The sequence below is a fragment of the Cherax quadricarinatus genome, chromosome 55 (assembly GCF_038502225.1).
Source record: "Cherax quadricarinatus isolate ZL_2023a chromosome 55, ASM3850222v1, whole genome shotgun sequence".
NCBI lineage: Eukaryota > Metazoa > Arthropoda > Malacostraca > Decapoda > Parastacidae > Cherax > Cherax quadricarinatus.
In genome coordinates this window covers 13243738-13263221 of record NC_091346.1, presented here as the reverse complement: position 1 = coordinate 13263221, position 19484 = coordinate 13243738, and the positions used below count along the sequence as shown (strand labels likewise).

Sequence of the window (19484 nt, the reverse complement as noted above, 5' to 3'; positions counted from 1 at the left end):
TAAGCGATTAAGCGATAGAAAAGCGACATGAAAGTAACTCTCCAATGTTGTTGGAGGTGTATAGGGCCACTGAACATACGTCACCCTGCTATCTTCCACCACCCTAAACCTCTGCCAGCATCTCCTCCATCAAACTAACTAATTAAACTAACATCTCCTCCAAGGTAAGTGTGAAGAGTGGTGGTGGCTTCTGCTGCCGCCTCCACCACCACAAATATGTACGGCTTCTCTCATTGGCCCTTATAAACCCACCACCACCACCACCTTACTCCTCACATACGTTATGACATATTTTATTCATTCTAGAGTACATATATATCTTGTTTCTACGTTATTAATATTGTCTATTATGTCATATTAGATGAATCATGATAGATAAATAAGCCGTAGAGATGATACGTATTAGCGTCATATTGAAGCATAATAAACTCACTCCCCTCTCCCCTCCTACCTGTCTTCCATACACCAACAAGTCTTCAATAACGGTAAGTATGATGTTAAATGTTCATTTATCCATTTTATTAGTGCTTTATATTTATTTGTCATTGTTTTCTGTATGTAAATCTATATTTAATCTTTAAAAAAAATAATTTTTTGTTAATACTTTTGGGCGTTTGAAACGGATTAATTGGATTTACATTATTTCTTATGGGGAAAATGGTTTCGCCAGTCATGAATTTCGCCATTCGGCAGACTCTCTGGAATAGATTAATCACAAAACTCGGGAGTCCACTGTATTACAAATTATATTATTATTACAAGTTATAATTATTACTAGTTATTATTATGATTACAAGTATTATTATTATTATTAAAATTTGTTTTTTATTAACACCCTGGCCGATTCCCACCAAGGTAGGGTGGCCCGAAAAAGAAAAACTTTCACCATCATTCACTCCATCACTGTCTTGCCAGAAGGGTGCTTTACACTACAGTTTTTAACCCGTAAATGGTCCAAGCAGATCTATGCTCACATGCGTAGTGCTCCAAAAGTAGATCTACGTTTTTTTAAATATTTTCAAATATAACACAAAAAAAAGTAGATCAAAGTTTTTTTACACGTTTTCAAATGTAAAAAAAAAAAAATCTACTTTTTTTACATACTATCAAATGTTGAAAAAACGTATATGTATGTTTGGACCATTTACGGGTTAAACTGCAACATTAACACCCCTCCTTCAGTTACAAGTTATTATTATTATAATCATAATAAAAAAGAAGCGCTATACCCACAAGGGTCGTGAATAGCTATAGACAGAGTGAAGGCATATGAAAGGAATAAATTTCTATTTAAGTTACTGGTGTTTGACTAGAGAAAATGTAATTCTTCTGACCCTCCCACCAACTGATTGGCAAACAAATCTCATATTTACGTCAATTTTTATACTATGTGTGTATGTATCATGTTTATATGTTAAGTAGCGTGTTTATTACATAATTTTGAAAAAAATACATGTATAGATGGATTAACGAAAATGTCTATATTAACGTAATATATGACAATTAATGTGCCCAAGAGATTACATGGTGTCAAAAGTAGAGAGATTCTTAATGATTTTAATGTGTACCTGCATGCCAGCACAGTGTGTAAGTATATTTAGGTACAGGTACACATAAGTATAATTATCAGAGTACGTATATATAGAATACAAAATACAGTAACTTTAAAACACATGAAATTTTGGAAATTTTCCAGACATAATAGAGAGATGTGCTCATGGAGAATGTAAACGAACCACATGTGGCGTGCCGTATTTGAAAGACCGCTCGCCCTATAGCAAATTTTGGTCATATGGAATCATCGTATCAGCGGAATGCCGTAAAGCGGGGCCCTACTGTATGTGTAACCATGTACATAGACAACTGAAACCAAACATTTACATTTGCTAAATAAACTTACTGTGTAACTTCCTCCTTGTCCAAAGAGCCAAGATTAAGAGGATCTGTAATATTCCCACCAAGAAGAAACTTAGAGGGTAAAACTCTTCCCTTTTTGCGTCGCTTATTACCAAATCGAAATTCTCCTGCAGATGAGAAGCTTATGGATCTCTTACGCTTTGGTCTGAAGTCATGATCAGCACGGGACTTTCTGAAATACAGAAAAACAAAGCAAATCTTTAAGCAATGATGGAGGTCTTCAGACCATTAGATCAACATTGGGGCCATAATCTGTTTTCTATACAGGTCAGCCATCACTAATCGAGCAATTAGTTATCCGGTTCCATCAGTAATCTGGCACTCATTTTGGCTAGCATAATTTCAAATTTCATCATTATACTGACTTAAATTTCATCATTATACTGACTCAGAAATTGTGCAGATGGTTGTAAATCCAGAAGGAAGACAGTGGAGGAGAAAACAGTGATGAAAATGAGGAATATGAGACAGAAAGAGTCTACTGATAGGTTAATTAAGGGTCTTCTAACCTAACCATTCTGTAATCCAGCAAACTCACTAATCTGGGACACTACAGGTCCCAATGATGCTGGATTAGTGATGGCCGACCTGTACTCGCTTTTCCATAAAACACTACAGTTTAAATAGTACAGTCAACTTCTCAGTTCATGAACTTCATTGAAGTACACTATATCAGAATAAACTGCTACTTAAATTTTCCCTACCCATAATTTACATTAATTTTCCTGGACACATCTTTCGTAGAGCTCCTCACCTTCAATTTATATACACCATTTTTTTCCCTTGGTCTGTCTTCTATTCATATAACACTATCACATGGTTGCCACGGAAGACCAATTTCAAAATTCCCTGACCTACAGAATTACACACACGTAAAGTTGGTGGTCTGGTAAAATTTTACACATCAACAATTTTGCCTACTTTGAGTCCTATTTTAAGACAAGCCCCTTGCTCAAACTGACCCAATTCCTAGCTATTTAACCCTTTTGAGGTTGGTCCCATTGTTCTGCTTTGAAGTCAATGTCGGTCCTGTAGTAATACGCCACAAGTTCAGCTCACTCTGATAAGCTGTGAATGGTAAATCTGGGCCTAGATATTAGAGAATGGGAGTATGCAGTAAGTGTGCACCACATAAAAGTAATCCTTCAGTAAGCAGTGCATAATGGGAAAAAAACTGTGACCAAGTTTTTGGTTTAAAACAGCAACTTTGCGGTGTATTTTCGTATGGTTTTCATTGCTGTGTTCTTGGGTTCTTGATATTATTTGATAGAATAAAAGATGTATTACAGATGATTTTGATTGTTTTCAGGATGGAAAATAGCTTGAAGTTGAGCTCAGAGTAACTCAAATGTTCGATTTTTGCAGATATTCCAGAGTACACAAATGACATCCTTCATCCAATATGAATCCATCTGGCAACTCTAATACACATTTACAAAAGCACTGACATTATTTATACAACTATTATAATAATGCAGTAGTCTGCATAACAGTAAATAATTATTTTTTGTGTGAATAAAAATTCAAAAAGGAAAGCAAATGTAATATAGGAGAGGCCTGGGGACAAGTGGAACAATGGAATTAGATAAAATTGCCAATGTGTAAATATCACTGACACATCAAAATTAGTGTATGCAATTTCATCAGTTTTCCATCAAATTTTGCACTTTTTGTTTTATTACTTTCAGAAAAAGATTCCGTACCATTTCATAAGAATTTTTTTTTTTTTTTTAATTTTGTGACCCTCAGAGTAAGTTTGAGAGCAGGGGTCATGACTTTGAAAGGGTTAACTAGATGCCTTCTGTTCTACTGTATGAGCATAAAAAAACTGCCCATTGAAGTATCAGAACTACCCTCTAAAATGCATAGTAATTTAGTCAATTTTACACAATATTAAAAAAATTCCAATTTAAAAACAGAGTCCAAAATAAACACTGTCAGCATTCCAGCCACTAAAGCAACCTTTCCACTCGCCCTCCATTTTCAATCCATCATCCCCCCAAAATTGAATATTTACCCTATTTTTCAGATTAATAAAATAAAACCAAGAATGATTGGTCATGGTTTAGACCAGGGGTCTCCTGCAGCAACTTGAATTATAAATAGTACAACTAACAAACCCTCATTTTCAGCCATTTTAGCTACTTAAACTTAAGGATTTTGTTGCTTGTAACAATTTATGTCAAAATTTGTTCAAATTTTAGTTTTAATCTTTTCAGTTTTCACATATACCCTTCAGTTATGAAAAGAAAAAGGAAAAGAATAGTGCAGAGTGATTGCTGCCTGTTTAATGAAGAGTGGGGCATAAAGTACTTCTTTGTACAAGCAGGTGATAAAACTTTGTGTTGTATGCCATGAAACTCTTCTAGTTTTGAAGGAGTACAACATATGTCGGTACTATAAGACCAAACATAAACAAGCTATTTCAATTCACAGGAATACAGCATTTGGAAGATTCTGAATCAATGCAACACAGGTTACTTTCCTAACAAGTTTTTTTTTATGCAGAGGAGAACTGAAAATGAAACTTTAACAAGGGCCAGTTACAAAGTAGCTTATGCATTAGCTAAAAGAGGAGAGCCACTCACCAATGGAGATCTGATCAAAGAGTGCATGATGGAAGAAGTGGGAGAGCAATGCCCAGAAAAAGCATATCTGTTCAAAATCCTCAGTCTTGCACCAAATACTGTTGCTCATAGAACTGAATACAGTGGACCCTTGAGTTTCAAACGCACAGATTATCGAACTTTTTGAGTTTCGACCGCTTTTTTCGAACTAATTTTGTTCCGAGTATCGAACTCTACCCGTCTTCTGAACCGCCGGGTACTGGACCTGTCTGCCAGCCTGCTCTGTCCGTGTCTCCGCACAGGCATCATGAGCCAGTCTGACTTTGTTGATGCTTGAGTGAACACTAACCTGCGTGCTCATTCAAACATTTCACTATTAATTCATTGTGTTTAGTGCTTGTACAACTGTGAAATAAGCTACCATGGGCCCAAAGAAACTTGCTAGTGGTACCCCTGTACCACTAGCATAGAAACATCATAGATGTGAAGAAGGAAATAATACAAAAATATGAGTGGTGTGAGACTTGTTGAGCATGCCAATATGTATGGCAAAAACAAGTCAACCATCGCTTCTATCCTGGCAAAGAAAGAACAAATCAAGGAAGCTGATGTTGTGAAAGATGTTGATATGCTAACCAAAAATAGACCACAGACAGTGGATCAGGTTGAGAAGTTGTTGCTGGTGTGGATCAAGGATAAAGAGATGGCAGGTGATAGTGTTTTGGAGACGATTATTTGTGAAAAGGCAAGGAAGCTGCATGCCGACCTGGTAAAGAAAACTCCTGGAACCAGTGAATTTAAGGCCAGCCAAGGGTGGTTTGAAAGATTTAAGAAGCATAGTGGCATACACAATGTTGTAGGGCATGGTGAGGAGCCAGTTCAGACAAACGGGTGCCTGAGAAGTTTGTACAGGAGCTTAATACCCTTTCAGGGTCCAGAGGCCAAATTTCAAAGTGCGCACCAGGGTCCAAGAATTTAAAAAAAAAAAAAAAAAAAAATGTGTTATTTTTTCTTATGAAATGGCAGAGAGGCTTTTTCTGAAGGTAATAAAACAAAAAGTACGAAATTTGATGGAAAATTGACGAAATTATGCTCTCACGAATTTTGATGTGTCAGCGATATTTACGAATCGGCGATTCTGCCGACTTTGACTCCCATTTTAGGCCAATTACATTATTCCAGTCGACCAAATTCTTAGATATTTCACTAGTATTACTTCTATTCTATCGACTGAGCACATGAAATCACCAAGTCAATTGTCTCAACTGCAAAATAAAGTGATTGGAAATTGGTAATTTGGCCAATTTAACACAAAGTTCAAAATACAGTGGACCCCCGCATAATGATTACCTCCGAATGCGACCAATTATGTAAGTGTATTTATGTAAGTGCGTTTGCACGTGTATGTTTGGGGGTCTGAAATGGACTAATCTACTTCACAATATTTCTTAAGGGAAAAAATTCGGTCAGTACTGGCACCTGAACATACTTCTGGAGTGAAAAAATATCGTTAACCGGGGGTCCACTGTATTCCAATTTCAAAATAGGGTCTAGAATAAACAATGTAGGTATTCCTGGCACTAAACTAACATTTCGTCTGTTCATTAGTTATGTTTTGAGGCTTTACAAATAAATTCCATTTTGATTTTTTATTCACATAATGAATTTTTATTCAAACCAAAAAATAGAAGATTTACTGTTATGCAATATTGTAATAATTGTATAAATATCATCACCACATTTGTGAATGTATATTAGACCCACCAGCTGGCGTGTATTAGACGTGTGAGGTCATTTGTTTACTCTTGAACATCGGCAAAAATTTAACATTTCTGCTACTGAGCTCAGTTTCAAGCCATTTCCTGTGCTAAAACCAATCAAAATCATCTCTATTTCTGTAATATGTCTTCCATTCTATCAAATGAGACCAAGAAATCGCAAATACAACTATAAAAACATACAAAAAAACATTGCAAAGTCGCTGTTTTAATAAAAAATCACGGTCTCAGTTTTTTTTCTCTCATTACACACTGTGTGCTGCAGGATTTGTTTTATGTGGTGCACACATACCACATAGATGTATTCTCTCATATCTAGGCCCAAATTTACCACTCACAGCTTATCAGAGTGAGCTGAGCTCATGGTGTAGATCTACGGTTTGAACCCTGAACGTAAAGCCGTAGATCTACAGCATGGACCCTGAAAGGGTTAAGGTGTACGTAGACACTGAAAAATTCAAACCCCAACAAGTGCTCAACTGTGACGAAACAAGCCTGTTTTGAAAGAAAATGCCAAAGAGGGCCTACATTACACAGGAGGAAAAGGCCCTCCAGGACACAAGCCTATGAAAGACAGGCTAACTCTTTTGTTCTGTGCTAACACTAGTGGTGATTTTAAAGTGAAGCCTTTACTTGTGTATCACTCAGAAAATCCCAGTGTGTTGAAGAAAAACAATGTCATTAAGAACAAGTTATGTATATTGTGGAAAGCAAATAATAAGGCATGGGTCACAAGGCAAATTTTCAAAGAGTGGGTCCATGAAGTGTTTGTCCCCAGTGTGATAAAATACCTCCTAGAAAACAATTTGCCACTCAAGTGCCTCCTGTTAATGGACAATGCTCCTGTACATCCTCCAAACTTGGTAGACCTACTGTCTAGGGACTACAGTTTCATCACAGTGAAGTTCTTGCCTCCTAACACCACTCCTCTCCTCCAGCCCATGGACCAGCAGATCACTTCTAACTTCAAAAAACTCTACACAAAAGCAGTGCTTGAAAAGTGCTTTGAAGTGATCACAGACACTAAGTTGACCCTAAGAGAGTTCTAGAGGAATCACTTCAATATCTACAGCTCCATAAGCCTTATAGGTAAGGCTTGAGAGGGAGTGACTGCCAGGACTTTGAACTCTGCTTGGAGACAATTGTGGCCAGATTGTGTCCATAAGAGGGATTTTGAAGGGTTTGAGGCTGACCCTGACCCTGCTGGCCCTCTGCCTGTTGTAGACTCTATTGTGGCATTGGGGAACACCCTGGGGCTGGAGGTGAGTGGAGAGGATGTGGAAGAGTTGGTGGACAACCACAGCGAAGAGCTAACCACTGAAGAGCTGGAAGAGTTTCATCTGGAACAGTATCAGACCACAGCTGAGGAACTTGCTTCAGAGAAGGAGGAAGAGGGAGTGAATGAGGTGCCTTCTTCAAAGATTAAGGAGATCTGTGTCAAGTGGAATGATGTGCAAACGTTTGTGGAGAAGTACCACCCTGAGCAAGCTGAAACAAGCAATCTTTGCAGCAAGTTCAGTGACAGACCCATGTCCCATTTTAGAGAAATCTTAAAGAGGCACCAGAAACAGAGGACTGTGGACAGTCCTATTGGCATTAAAAGACAGAGAAGGGAAGTAACTCCAGAAAAGGACTTGTTACCTAAAGTCTTTATGGAAGGGGATTCCCCTTCCAAACACTATCCCCAACTCCTTCTCTCCTCCTCCCTATTTTCCAGATGCCATCACCAATCTTCAATAAAGGTAAGTAAAAATGTTATTTTATATGATTATTTAAATTTATTACTAATTGTACTATGTACATGTTTGTTGTATGTAAAACTATAATGTAATCTCTACAAAATGTATTTTTTTGTGAATATTTTGGGTTTCTGGAACGGATTAATTGTATTTCCATTATTTTTTATGGGAAATATTGGTTCGACTTTCGAACATTGACTTTAGAACTAGCTCCTGGAACGGATTAAGTTCGAAACTTGAGGGTCCACTGTATATAGAAAGCAATACAGTGGATCCTTGACCAATGACATTAATCCGTTCCAGAGAGCTTGTTGTTAGTCAAATTTATCGTTAGTCAAATTAATTTTCCCCATAAGAAATAATTGAAATCCAAATAATCCGTTCCAGACACCCAAAAGTACGAAATTTTTTTTTCACATGAAATATACATTTTCCTACACAGAAAAAGAAGGATACATGCACAATAAATACTGTACTAAGTGAAGAATAAATGACACTTACCTTTATTGAAGATGTAGTGATGATGAGATGGGAGGAGGGGAGATGGTGTATTAATTTGGGAAAAACTTGAGAGTCACTGGACCTCTGTCACACCAAAAATCTGTCCATTGAGCTCTTCCAGAACAGGCCTGTTTCGTCACAATTGAACAATTGTTGGGGTTGGAATTTTTCAGCTTCGCCATGCCTTATCACACTGTGTATACCACTATGATTCTTAAATCTCTCAAACCAATCTTTGTTGGTCTTAAATTCACCAATATGAGCACTAGTTCCAGGCATTTTTTCATGTTCACCTGGGTATTAGTCAACTGGTGTGGGTTGCATCTTGGGGGACAAGATTAAGGACCCCAATGGAAATAAGTTAGACAGTCCTTGATGATGCACTGACTTTCTTGGGTTATCCTGGGTGGCTAACCCTCTGGGGTTAATTGTTTCTCGTTAAGCCACACCAACAATACTTTCACCACATCTTCGAGCAGTACAGCTGACGGTGGTGCAGCAGCAGCTGACCATAGTACAGCAGCAGCAGCTGACCATGGTACGATAGTATTTCGATAGTATTTCTCAACCTTTTCACCACAGGGTTGGCACTAGAAGCTTTCTTTGGGCCCATGGTGGCTTATTTAGCAGTGACAAGCACTAAAACCAATGGAATACAAAATGTATCGAATGTATGCGTGGAACGTTCACCCTGGCTTGTAAACAATGGCACATTAGCTGACAGCAGGGCAGCTGAGGCGCTCAGGCTGGACAGACAGGTTCAAGATGAATCATGTTGGTTGAGTTTTTCATCGTTGGTCGGGCCAAAATTTTTACACGCAAACTCTTTGTTGGTTGAATTTATTGTTAGATGATGCCTTTGTTGGTCGGGGGTCCACTGTATATTTCGTCAAACTGCAGACAAAGCGTAAAATTTTGCTTTATTTTCTCGCACTTGATGAATCAAATGATGTGACTGACATCACAACTAGTATTCATCTGTGGCATCGACAATAAATTTAATGTCACACGAGAAATTTCAACTACTCAGATATCGGAAACTTGAAGAAATTAAAAATGTATCAGGGTATACGACAAATTCTAACCATACAATAGACCTGGGAGTGATAATGTCAGAGGATCTCGCCTTCAAAGACCACAACAATGTATATACCTCATCCACTAGGAAAATGATAGGATGGATAATGAGAACCTTCAAAACTAGGGATGCCAAGCCCATGATGATTTTCTTCAAATCGTTTGTGCTCTCTAGGCTGGAATACTGCTGTACACTAACGGCCCCCTTCAAGGCTGGTGACATTGAAGACCTGAAGCGTGAACAAAGAACTTTCATGGCACACATAAGTACGGGAATGGTTGAAGGTCCTTGATCTGTATTCCCTTGAACGCAGACGAGAGAGATACACGATAATACACACTTAGAAGGTCCTGGAGGGATTAGCACCAAACCTGCACACGAAAAACACTCCCTGTGAAAGCAAAAGACTCAGCAGGGGATGCAACATTTCCCCGATGAAAAGCAGGGGAGCCACAAGTACACTGAGAGAACACATTAAGTGTCCGGGGCCCAAGACTGTTCAATTGCCTCCCAGCATACATAAGGGGGATTACCAATAGACCCCTGGCTGTCTTTAAGAAGGCACTGGACAGGTACCTAAAGTCAGTACCTGACCAACCAGGCTGTGGTTTGTACATCAGCTTGCGTGCAGCCAGCAGTAACAGCCTGGCTGATCAGACCCTGATCCACCATGAGGCCTGGTCTCAGACCAGGCTACGGGAGTGTTGACCCCCGAAACCCTCTCCAGGTAAACAAGAATTAGAATTAATACATAGCATGCACTGCACAGGATCCAGAGTAGACACCTGCAAAAACCTAGAATGGAATAAACTGCTATGCATGACAACTGATGGAGTAAAGAATATGTCTGGGGTGAAGAAAGGTTTCGCTGGACAAATCAGTAAAGTTTGTGAGGATAGTGGATTCTTAAAGCCCAAATTTCTGAACTGCATTATCCATCAGCAAGCATTGTGAGGAAAATATGAGGATATGTCTTGTGATTTGAATCCTACTGTTTCAATAGTAAATTTCATTCAATCTCATGGGTTTAATCGTCAGTTTCATGATTTTTTGAAAGAAAATGACTGAGTTTGTTGACTTGCTTTATTATACAGCAGTTCAATGGCTTAGTTGTGGAAAGGTTCTATTATGGTTCTCTCGGCTCAGAAAGGAAACTGATTAATTTCTCACAAAGAACACTTGACCTGAACCACTTTTATCAAAAGGCTGAATGGCCTTGGAAATGGGTATTTTTTTGCAGACACGACAAGCCATATGAATCAACTGAACCCAAAGCTGAAAGGTGAAACAAATTTAATTTGTGATCTATTCATGTAGGTCAAGGCATTCAGGACAAAACTGATGCTATTTGAAGGACAGGTGAAAGTTTCTAACTTGGTTCATTTCCCATGTGAAAAATTTCATGAAAAAAGTGAAGCAGAATTTCCTTCTTCATTAGCAACAGAAACCAATAATGACTTTCAAAAAAAAATCAGAAAAGATTTTCTGATCTTGATGGAAAAACAGATGAAATATAGCTATTTCAAAAATCCATTTGAATAGGGAAAACAAATGAAGGAGAAGCAGGAGTGCAGTGGGGTATCAACATCCAGGGTCCTAGACTATTCAATATCTTAACAGAAGATATCCGAAACACAGCTGGAACAAGTGTAGAAGCCTTCAAGAGGAAACTGGAAAAGTATCTTCACCAGGTGCCAGATCAACCAGGCTGTGATGGATATGTGGGGCAGCAGGCCTCCAGCAGCAACAGCCTGGTTGACCAGGCAAGTACCAGACAAGCCTGACCCATGGCTGGGCTCCAAGAGTAGTGAAACTCTCGAAACTCTTCAAAGGTATATCAAAGGTATATAAATAAAGCTGTTTCAAAATTCACTTGACTGCAACACTGAAACACTCCCTAGTCAGTTTCAAAAGGAAATTATTGATCTCCAATGAAATGACATGCTGAAAGGAAAGTATAAAGAAGGAAATCTGATCCAATTTTATAAATCTTTACAGCCTGAAAAGTTTCCAAATTTGAAGCAATTTGCTTGTGGATTTGTATGTTTTTGGTACAATGTACCTTAGTCCAAATATAGCCTAAATTTATCTGATGAGCATTTAACCCTTTCAGGGTCCAAGGCCCAAATCTGGAGTCACGCACCAGTGTCCAAGAATTTTCAAAAAAAAAATTTGTTATTTTTTCTTATGAAATCATAGAGAATCTTTTTGTGAAGGTAATAAAACAAAAAGTACGAAATTTGGTGGAAAATTGACGAAATTATGCTCTCGCAAATTTTGATGTGTCAGCGATATTTACGAATCGGCGATTTTGCCGACTTTGACTCCCATTTTAGGCCAATTACATTATTCCAATCAACCAAATTCTTAGCTATTTCACTAGTATTACTTCTATTCTATCGATTGAGCACAAGAAACCGCCAAGTCAACTGTTTCAACTACAAAATAAAGTGATCGGAAATTGTTAATTTGGCCAATTTAACACAAAGTTCAAAATATTCCAATTTCAAAATAGGGTCCAGAATGAACAATGTAGGCATTCCTGGCACTAAACTAACATTTCCTCTGTTCATTAGTTATGTTTTGAGGCTTTACAAATAAATTCCATTTTGATTTTTTATTCACATAATGAATTTTTATTCACACCAAAAAATAGAAGATTTATTGTTATGCAATACTGTAATAATTGTATAAATATCATCACCATATTTGTGAATGTATATTAGACCCACCAGCTGGCGTGTATTAGACGTGTGAGGTCGTTTGTTTACTCTTGAATATCGGCAAAAATTTAACATTTCCGCTACTTTGAGCTCAGTTTCAAGCCATTTCTAATGCTAAAACCAATCAAAATCATCTCTATTTCTGTAATATGTCTTCCATTCTATCAAATGAGACCAAGAAATCGCAAATACAACTATAAAAAACATACGAAAAAACACTGCAAAGTTGCTGTTTTAATCGAAAAATCATGATTTCAGTTTTTTTCTCTCATTATACACAGTGTGCTGCAGGATCTGTTTTATGTGGTGCACACATACCACATAGATGTATTCTCTCATATCTAGGCCCAAATGTACCACTCACAGTTTATCAGAGTGAGCTGAGCTCATGGCGTAGATCTATGGTTTGGACCCTGAACGTAAAGCCGTAGATCTACAGGACGGACCCTGAAAGGGTTAAAGTCAATTCTAATAATTGGCTCCTCAAAGCTTGAAGCCTCAGGCAGCAATATTTTAAAATTAAAAATCCAGTTCCATCATTCCCATTAATCTTGTGCAAATTAATCTTCTGTCAGCTTTTTTCATCTGTGGTTCAGTAACTGATTATACTGCCAGAGCACTGACTTATGCTTGACATTTTTACTCATTATATATCATTTCTCAGTGTAAGCATGGTATTGTTTCTTCATAATTGTCACATTTCTCTTTTGCTCTGAATCATGCCATGCTGATTACAAAAAGGATCAAAATAAAATTTATTCATTAATTTAAATTTTATTCATTCATTTATAATTACAGTGGGCCCCTGGTTATCGGCCGTAATCCATCCCAAAAGGTCGGCCTAAATCTGAAAAGGCTGAAAACCGAAGTAATATTTCCCATAAGAATTAATGTACATGTAAATGCAATTAATCTGTTCCAGACACCCAAAAAATTAACAAAAAATAATTTTTTTAAAGATTAACTATAGTTTTACATATAGAAAACAATGAGAAATAAATATAAAGCACAAATTTTAATGATAAATGAACATTACATACCTTTATTGAAGACTTGTTGGTGTATTGAAGAAGGCGAGGAAGGGAGAGGGAGTTGGGAATCCCCCTCCATAAGGACTTCAGGTATCAAAACCCTCTCTAGGGTTACTGCCCTTCTTTGTCATTTACTGCCACAGTACATTCATTACTTACCTTAAAATATTTATAGTCTTAATGTAGGGCAAAAGGTGAGTAGTATTTATTTGTAGGAAGCCAGTGTAGGTAGCGGTAGATGTAGGTACACGTTAGCCCCCTTGGGCTACACTACACAGCCATATTATTACATCAACATACCATGTTCACCAAGTTTAATCGTTTCTAACAACTACCTTTAGATGCCATCATCAACAAAGGGATGAATAATTCTCAGCATGAATAATTCATGCTGAGAATTGTAAACAAATGCATATGAAGGGCGGTGGCTGGGCCAGATGCAAGATTCACAGTTTTCTCTAACGCCCCTCCACCCTCCTCCTCCTTGATTCGCCTGTACTCACCACTCGATAACAAATAAACATTGCATGTTTATATGCTATGTACCATGCTTCTTATATAATTTCAAAGAAAATATCATAGATGGATTAATGAAAATGTCTATATTAACCTAAAATAAGACATTTAATGTGCCCAAGAGTGATTATTATTAAACATACATCGCATATAAACACTACATGTTTTTATATACAGTGGAACCTCGGCTCACGAGTTTTTCAGGATATGAGCAGTCGCTTGGTCAATTTTTTGTTTCTGGATACGAGCAAAAATTCAGGATGCGAGCTTCACCTTCAAGGGAGGTTCCTTGATGCTGGTGAGGGGCTCATGATCTAGGGAACTGTATCTGTGCTCCAGTTCCCTAAATTAAGCCTGAATACTTTCCATCTCCTCCCCACAGGCACTGTATAATCCTACAGGCTTAGCACTTCCCCATTAAAATATTCAGTAAGTCAGTCAGTCAGTAAGTAAGTCAGTCAGTTAAGTCAGCAAGTCAAGTCAGTAAGTCAGTCAAGTCAGTAGGTCAGTCAAGTCAGTCAGTAAGTCATTCAGTCAAGGCAGTCAGGTCAGTCAAGTCAGTCAAGTCAGTCAGTCAAGTTAGTAAGTCATTCAGTAAGTCAGTAAGTCAAAACACAATTCACAAATACAGCTAGCTTGTAGGAGAGCAGTGGAACTGAACAGTATTCACAAAAGCTGGGATGGTGGTGTCGAGTGTCAGGGGATGGCAGTGCACCTCATGGTGGAAGGATTCTCACTAATCACATGACATATTTTTTCATTCTAGAGTATATATCAGGTTTCTATGTTATTTATATTGTTTATTATCTCATATAAGATGAAGTTTGATAAATAAATAAGCCATAGAGTTGATATTGGTGAAATACTTAAGTATTTTGTCCTGTCTCTTTAGAGCAGGAATTCTGCTGGAACAGATTAATAGCATTTCAATTAATTTAAATGAGGAAAATTGACTCAGCATACGAGCAAGGTCATGAAACAAATTAAACTCATAAGCCAAGGTTCCACTGTACATACTATATAATGTGTTTCTTATATAATTTTGAAGAAAATATCATAGATGGATTAATGAAAATGTCTATATTAAACTGAAATAAGACATTTAATGTGCCCAAGAGTGATAATTATTACGCGTTCAATACGGCCAATTTTCGAGTTGCCGGCCGAAATCCAGGACAGGATTTCAGCTCAAAAAAAAAAAAAAAAGTGGCTGAAATCTGATTTGGCCGATATCCGGACCGGGCGATATTCGGGGGTCCACTCTATTTATAAGACTGATTTTTTTCTTTTGCCCACAAAAATGTGTAAATTAATTATACAATGTGGTCTTCATAGTGAAAACCCTGAAGACCCCTGGTTTAGACTATCCCAATAACTGATGCAGAACAGGGAAGGAGAGGCTTAGTCCTCCTCAGGACAATCACCAAAAAGTCACATTTCTGCTGCTCTGAGGCCTATTTCAAGCTATTTCCAGTCTGAAACCAATCAAAATCTTGGTATCCATTCTCTCGACTGATACTAAGAAACAGTCAATAAAACCATAAAAACTATTCTAGAAAACCCTCAAATTCACTATTTTAAAGCAAATACAAGATCAGAAGTTTGCTATTCTCATCACGCACTATGGGGGGCAGGATTTTTTTTTCATACTGTGTATGCCCACCACACCCATTGTCTCAGGTCTAGGTCAAAATTTATTGCTAACAGTATATCTGAGGGTGTGCTGAAAACATGGATCTACAAGAGCAACACTGGTGTCATTAACACAGATCTACATGGGAGACAATAAAAGGGTTAAGGCTGATGCCTATTTAACTTATCACTCCATTCAGGACCTCTTGAAGTGGCCTTTTTCTGTGACCTGCCTACAACTTTGAACAAGTTGTGCTGAAATAAACTGAAATTAAAGACTTTAGGTTTTAGCATGACCAGCAAATATATACAACAATTACTATCAGGGTTAGCATTTTACCTTGGGCTAGGAGTAGTAGACACGTGAGATTGCTTATTAGTCACCAAACGTACACCATCCACATCACTGAAGTGCACTCGTCTTTCTACCTGAGACTCTGGCAAGGTAAGGGTTGTTGGCCTCTCTACACCCAGCTCAGATGACATCTTCAAAGGATCACCTGGTATTATAAGATCATGAAAACACAGTTCATGGGTACAGTATAAAAAAAGTTTTCATAGCTTCCAAAATACCCAAAAATATAATAACCACATTTTAAATTATACTTTAAATAAACCCAATTTAGTTACAACTACAGTGGTCCCTCATTTATCGTCTTAATCCGTTCCTGGAAGTGCGACGGTTATTGAAAGACGATTTTCGAATAAATTTTCTCCATGAGAAATAATGTAAATACAATTAATCCGTTCCTGATACCCAGAAGTATTAAAACTAAAATTTTTTTTACATGAAATACAGATGTAGTACATAAACAATACAATGGGACATGATGAATGAAACATTAACAGCATAACACTTACCTTCATTGGCAATTCTTCTTAGTGTATGGAAGACTGGAGGATGAGAGACATTGGATTAGTTACTGTTTGGAAGGGGAATACCCTTCCATCAACACCTCAGGTACCAAGTGCTTTTCTGGGGTCACTTCTCTTCTCTGTTTCTTAATGCCACTAGGACCAGCTTGAGAGTCACTGGAGTCCTGTCTCACAAAAAAAGTGTCCACAGAGCTCTGTTTCTGGCATCTCTTTAAAACTTCCCTAAAATGGGCCAAGACTCTGTCACTGTACAAGTTACCGATATGGCTTGCAACATCCTTCTCAGGGTGATGTTTCGCCATAAATCTTTCCATCCTACCCCACATTTCACCATGCCTTATCACACTGTGTATGCCAGTATGCTTCATAAATCTCTCAAAACCAACCTTTACTGGCCTTAAATTCACAATTATCAGTACTCGTTGCAAGCAATTTCTTTACCAGATCGTCATGCAACTGCCTAGCCTTTTCACAAATAATCGACGTCATAAGAGTATCTCCTGCTAATTGTTTCTCGTTTATCCACACCAATAATAACTTCTCAACATCTTCGAGTACTGGTCATCTCATTTTTGTCAGCATATTTACCCCCTTTGCAACAACAGCTTCCTTGATTTCCTTTTTCTTGGCCATGATGGAAGATATGGCTGTACGGGATTTGTTATACATCCTGGCCAGTTCAGCCATACGTACGCCACTTTCATATTGTTCAATGATGTTTTTCTTAAATTCAATCATATTTCTCACTTTCTTTATTACCAAAGCCTTGGCACTAGGAGCTTTCTTTGGAGCCATGGTAGCTTATTTAGCACTTGCAAGCACTAAAATGAATGGAATATTATGAAATATTTCGTATGAACAAGTGAGGGGACAGTCGCTCAATGGTAAACAATGGCACACTGGCTGGGAAGGGAGGACGAGGTGGCTCAGAGCGTGAGTACGTGTCCCGGACGAAGGATGATTAGCAAGTAAACCGACCATTTGCGAGCCAATGTTTGGACGAGAATAACGCGAAGATTTCCGAAAAGGATGACTATCGAGCCGGACGATTATTGAGGGACCACTGTACATTAAAATAACACTAAATTTACTTTAGAGCCTACTGTATTTTAAGATTCAGAATGTTTTTGTATCATTGCTGTGTATATGTGTGAGTGACAAGCAACAGAAAAGTTTGTACAACCTCTCCTCACTTAGTGATGGAGTTCCATTCCTAAGACCTGGAGTTTACCTGGAGAGAGTTCTGGGGGTCAAAGCCCCTGCGGCCCGGTCTGTGACCAGGCATCCTGGTGGATCAGAGCTTGATCAACCAGGCTGTTACTGCTGGCTGCACGCAAACCAACGTACGAGCCACAGCCCGGCTGGTCAGGTACCGACTTTAGGTGCTTGTCCAGTGCCAGCTTGAAGACTGCCAGGGGTCTATTGGTAATCCCCCTTATGTATGTCGGGAGGCAGTTGAACAATCTCGGGCCCCTGACACTTTTCATTGGGGGGATGTTGCATCGTCTGCCAAGTCTTTTGCTTTCGTTGCGAGTGATTTTCGTGTGCAAGTTCGGTACTAGTCCCTCTAGGATTTTCCAGGTGTATATAATCATGTATCTCTCCCGCCTGCGTTCCAGGGAATACAGGTTCAGGAACTTTAAGCGCTTCCAGTAATTGAGGTGTTTTATCTCCGTTATGCGCGCCGTGAAGGTTCTCTGTACATTTTCTAGGTCAGCAATTTCACCTGCCTTGAAAGGTGCTGTTAGTGTGCAGCAATATTCCAGCCTAGATAGAACAAGTGACCTGAAGAGTGTCATCATGGGCTTGGCCTCCCTAGTTTTGAAGGTTCTCATTATCCATCCTGTCATTTTTCTAGCAGCTGAGATTGATACAATGTTATGGTCCTTGAAGGTGAGATCCTCCGACATGATCACTCCCAGGTCTTTGACGTTGGTGTTTCGCTCTATTTTGTGGCCAGAATTTGTTTTGTACTCTGATGAATATTTAATTTCCTCGTGTTTACCAAATCTGAGTAATTGAAATTTCTCATCGTTGAACTTCATATTGTTTTCTGCAGCCCACTGAAAGATTTGGTTGATGTCCGCCTGGAGCCTTGCAGTGTCTGCAATGGAAGACGCTGTCATGCAGATTCGGGTATCTGCAAAGGAAGACACGGTGCTGTGGCTGACATCCTTGTCTATGTCAGATATGAGGATGAGAAACAAGATGGGAGCAAGTACTGTGCCTTGTGGAACAGAGCTTTTCACCGTAGCTGCCTCGGACTTTACTCTGTTGACTACCACGTCGGTAAACAAATTTGTCACTAAGCGAGGAGCATACTAGTATAATGGTAGTAGTGGGTTTGAGTCAACCATCTTTAATATTGTTTTAATGTCACCTATGTGCCATTTATAACATTTCTAGTATATTTTTAATTGTTTATACAGTAGTGTACTATATATGGTAATAAACAGAATAGAGGTATTCAGCTCTAATATACATTATTTAGGTATGTATATTGGTCAGAGAGCACATCATAAGTCTGAGTCCCTGCAGCGGTTGCAGGGGTCAATTCACAGCACCTGGCCCTGCCTCTTCGCTGATCACTACTAAGTCACCTTCCCGCTTCATGAGCTTATCATCCCTCTTCTTAAAGCTATGTATGGATCCCAGACTATTCCACTTCCTGACAACTCTGAGATTGAAGAAATACTTCCTAACGTGTGTGTGTGTGTGTGTGTGTGTGTGTGTGTGTGTGTGTGTGTGTGTGTGTGTGTGTGTGTGTGTGTGTGTGTGTGTGTGTGTGTGTGTGTGCGCGCGCGTGTTCGTGTGTGATGAATGGTTTGAAAAACCGACAAGTTGAAGATTGAGACACTTATGCAGCATATGGGAATCTTTATTCAGGAAACGTTTCGCCACACAGTGGCTTCATCAGTCCAATACAAAGAGGAAGGCGTAAGGAGAGGAGGAGAATGAGGTAATCAGTCCCTCAGCCTGGAGTCGATGTGTTCAGTTCGTGTGTGTTCGTGTGCAGTGTGTGTGTGTGTGTTCCTGTGCAATGTGTGTGTGTGTCCATGTGAAGTGTGTGTGTGTCCGTGTGTAGTGTGTGTGTGTCCGTGTGTAGTGTGTGTGTGTCCGTGTGTA

The 19484-nt window shown here is 38.6% G+C and overlaps 1 protein-coding gene across 1 annotated transcript in view; it reads right to left on the bottom strand.

Moving 5' to 3' along the window:
- LOC128699029 (7SK snRNA methylphosphate capping enzyme) overlaps positions 1-15982 on the bottom strand; it is a gene marked incomplete at its 5' end in the record, with an annotated part of 106885 nt that extends 90903 nt beyond the window's left edge. Inside the window, 2 exon segments of the mRNA XM_070096832.1 lie at positions 1901-2089; positions 15823-15982. Of these exon segments, the coding sequence (XP_069952933.1) occupies positions 1901-2089; positions 15823-15968 (335 nt within the window).
- Between the last annotated feature and the right edge of the window lie 3502 nt (positions 15983-19484).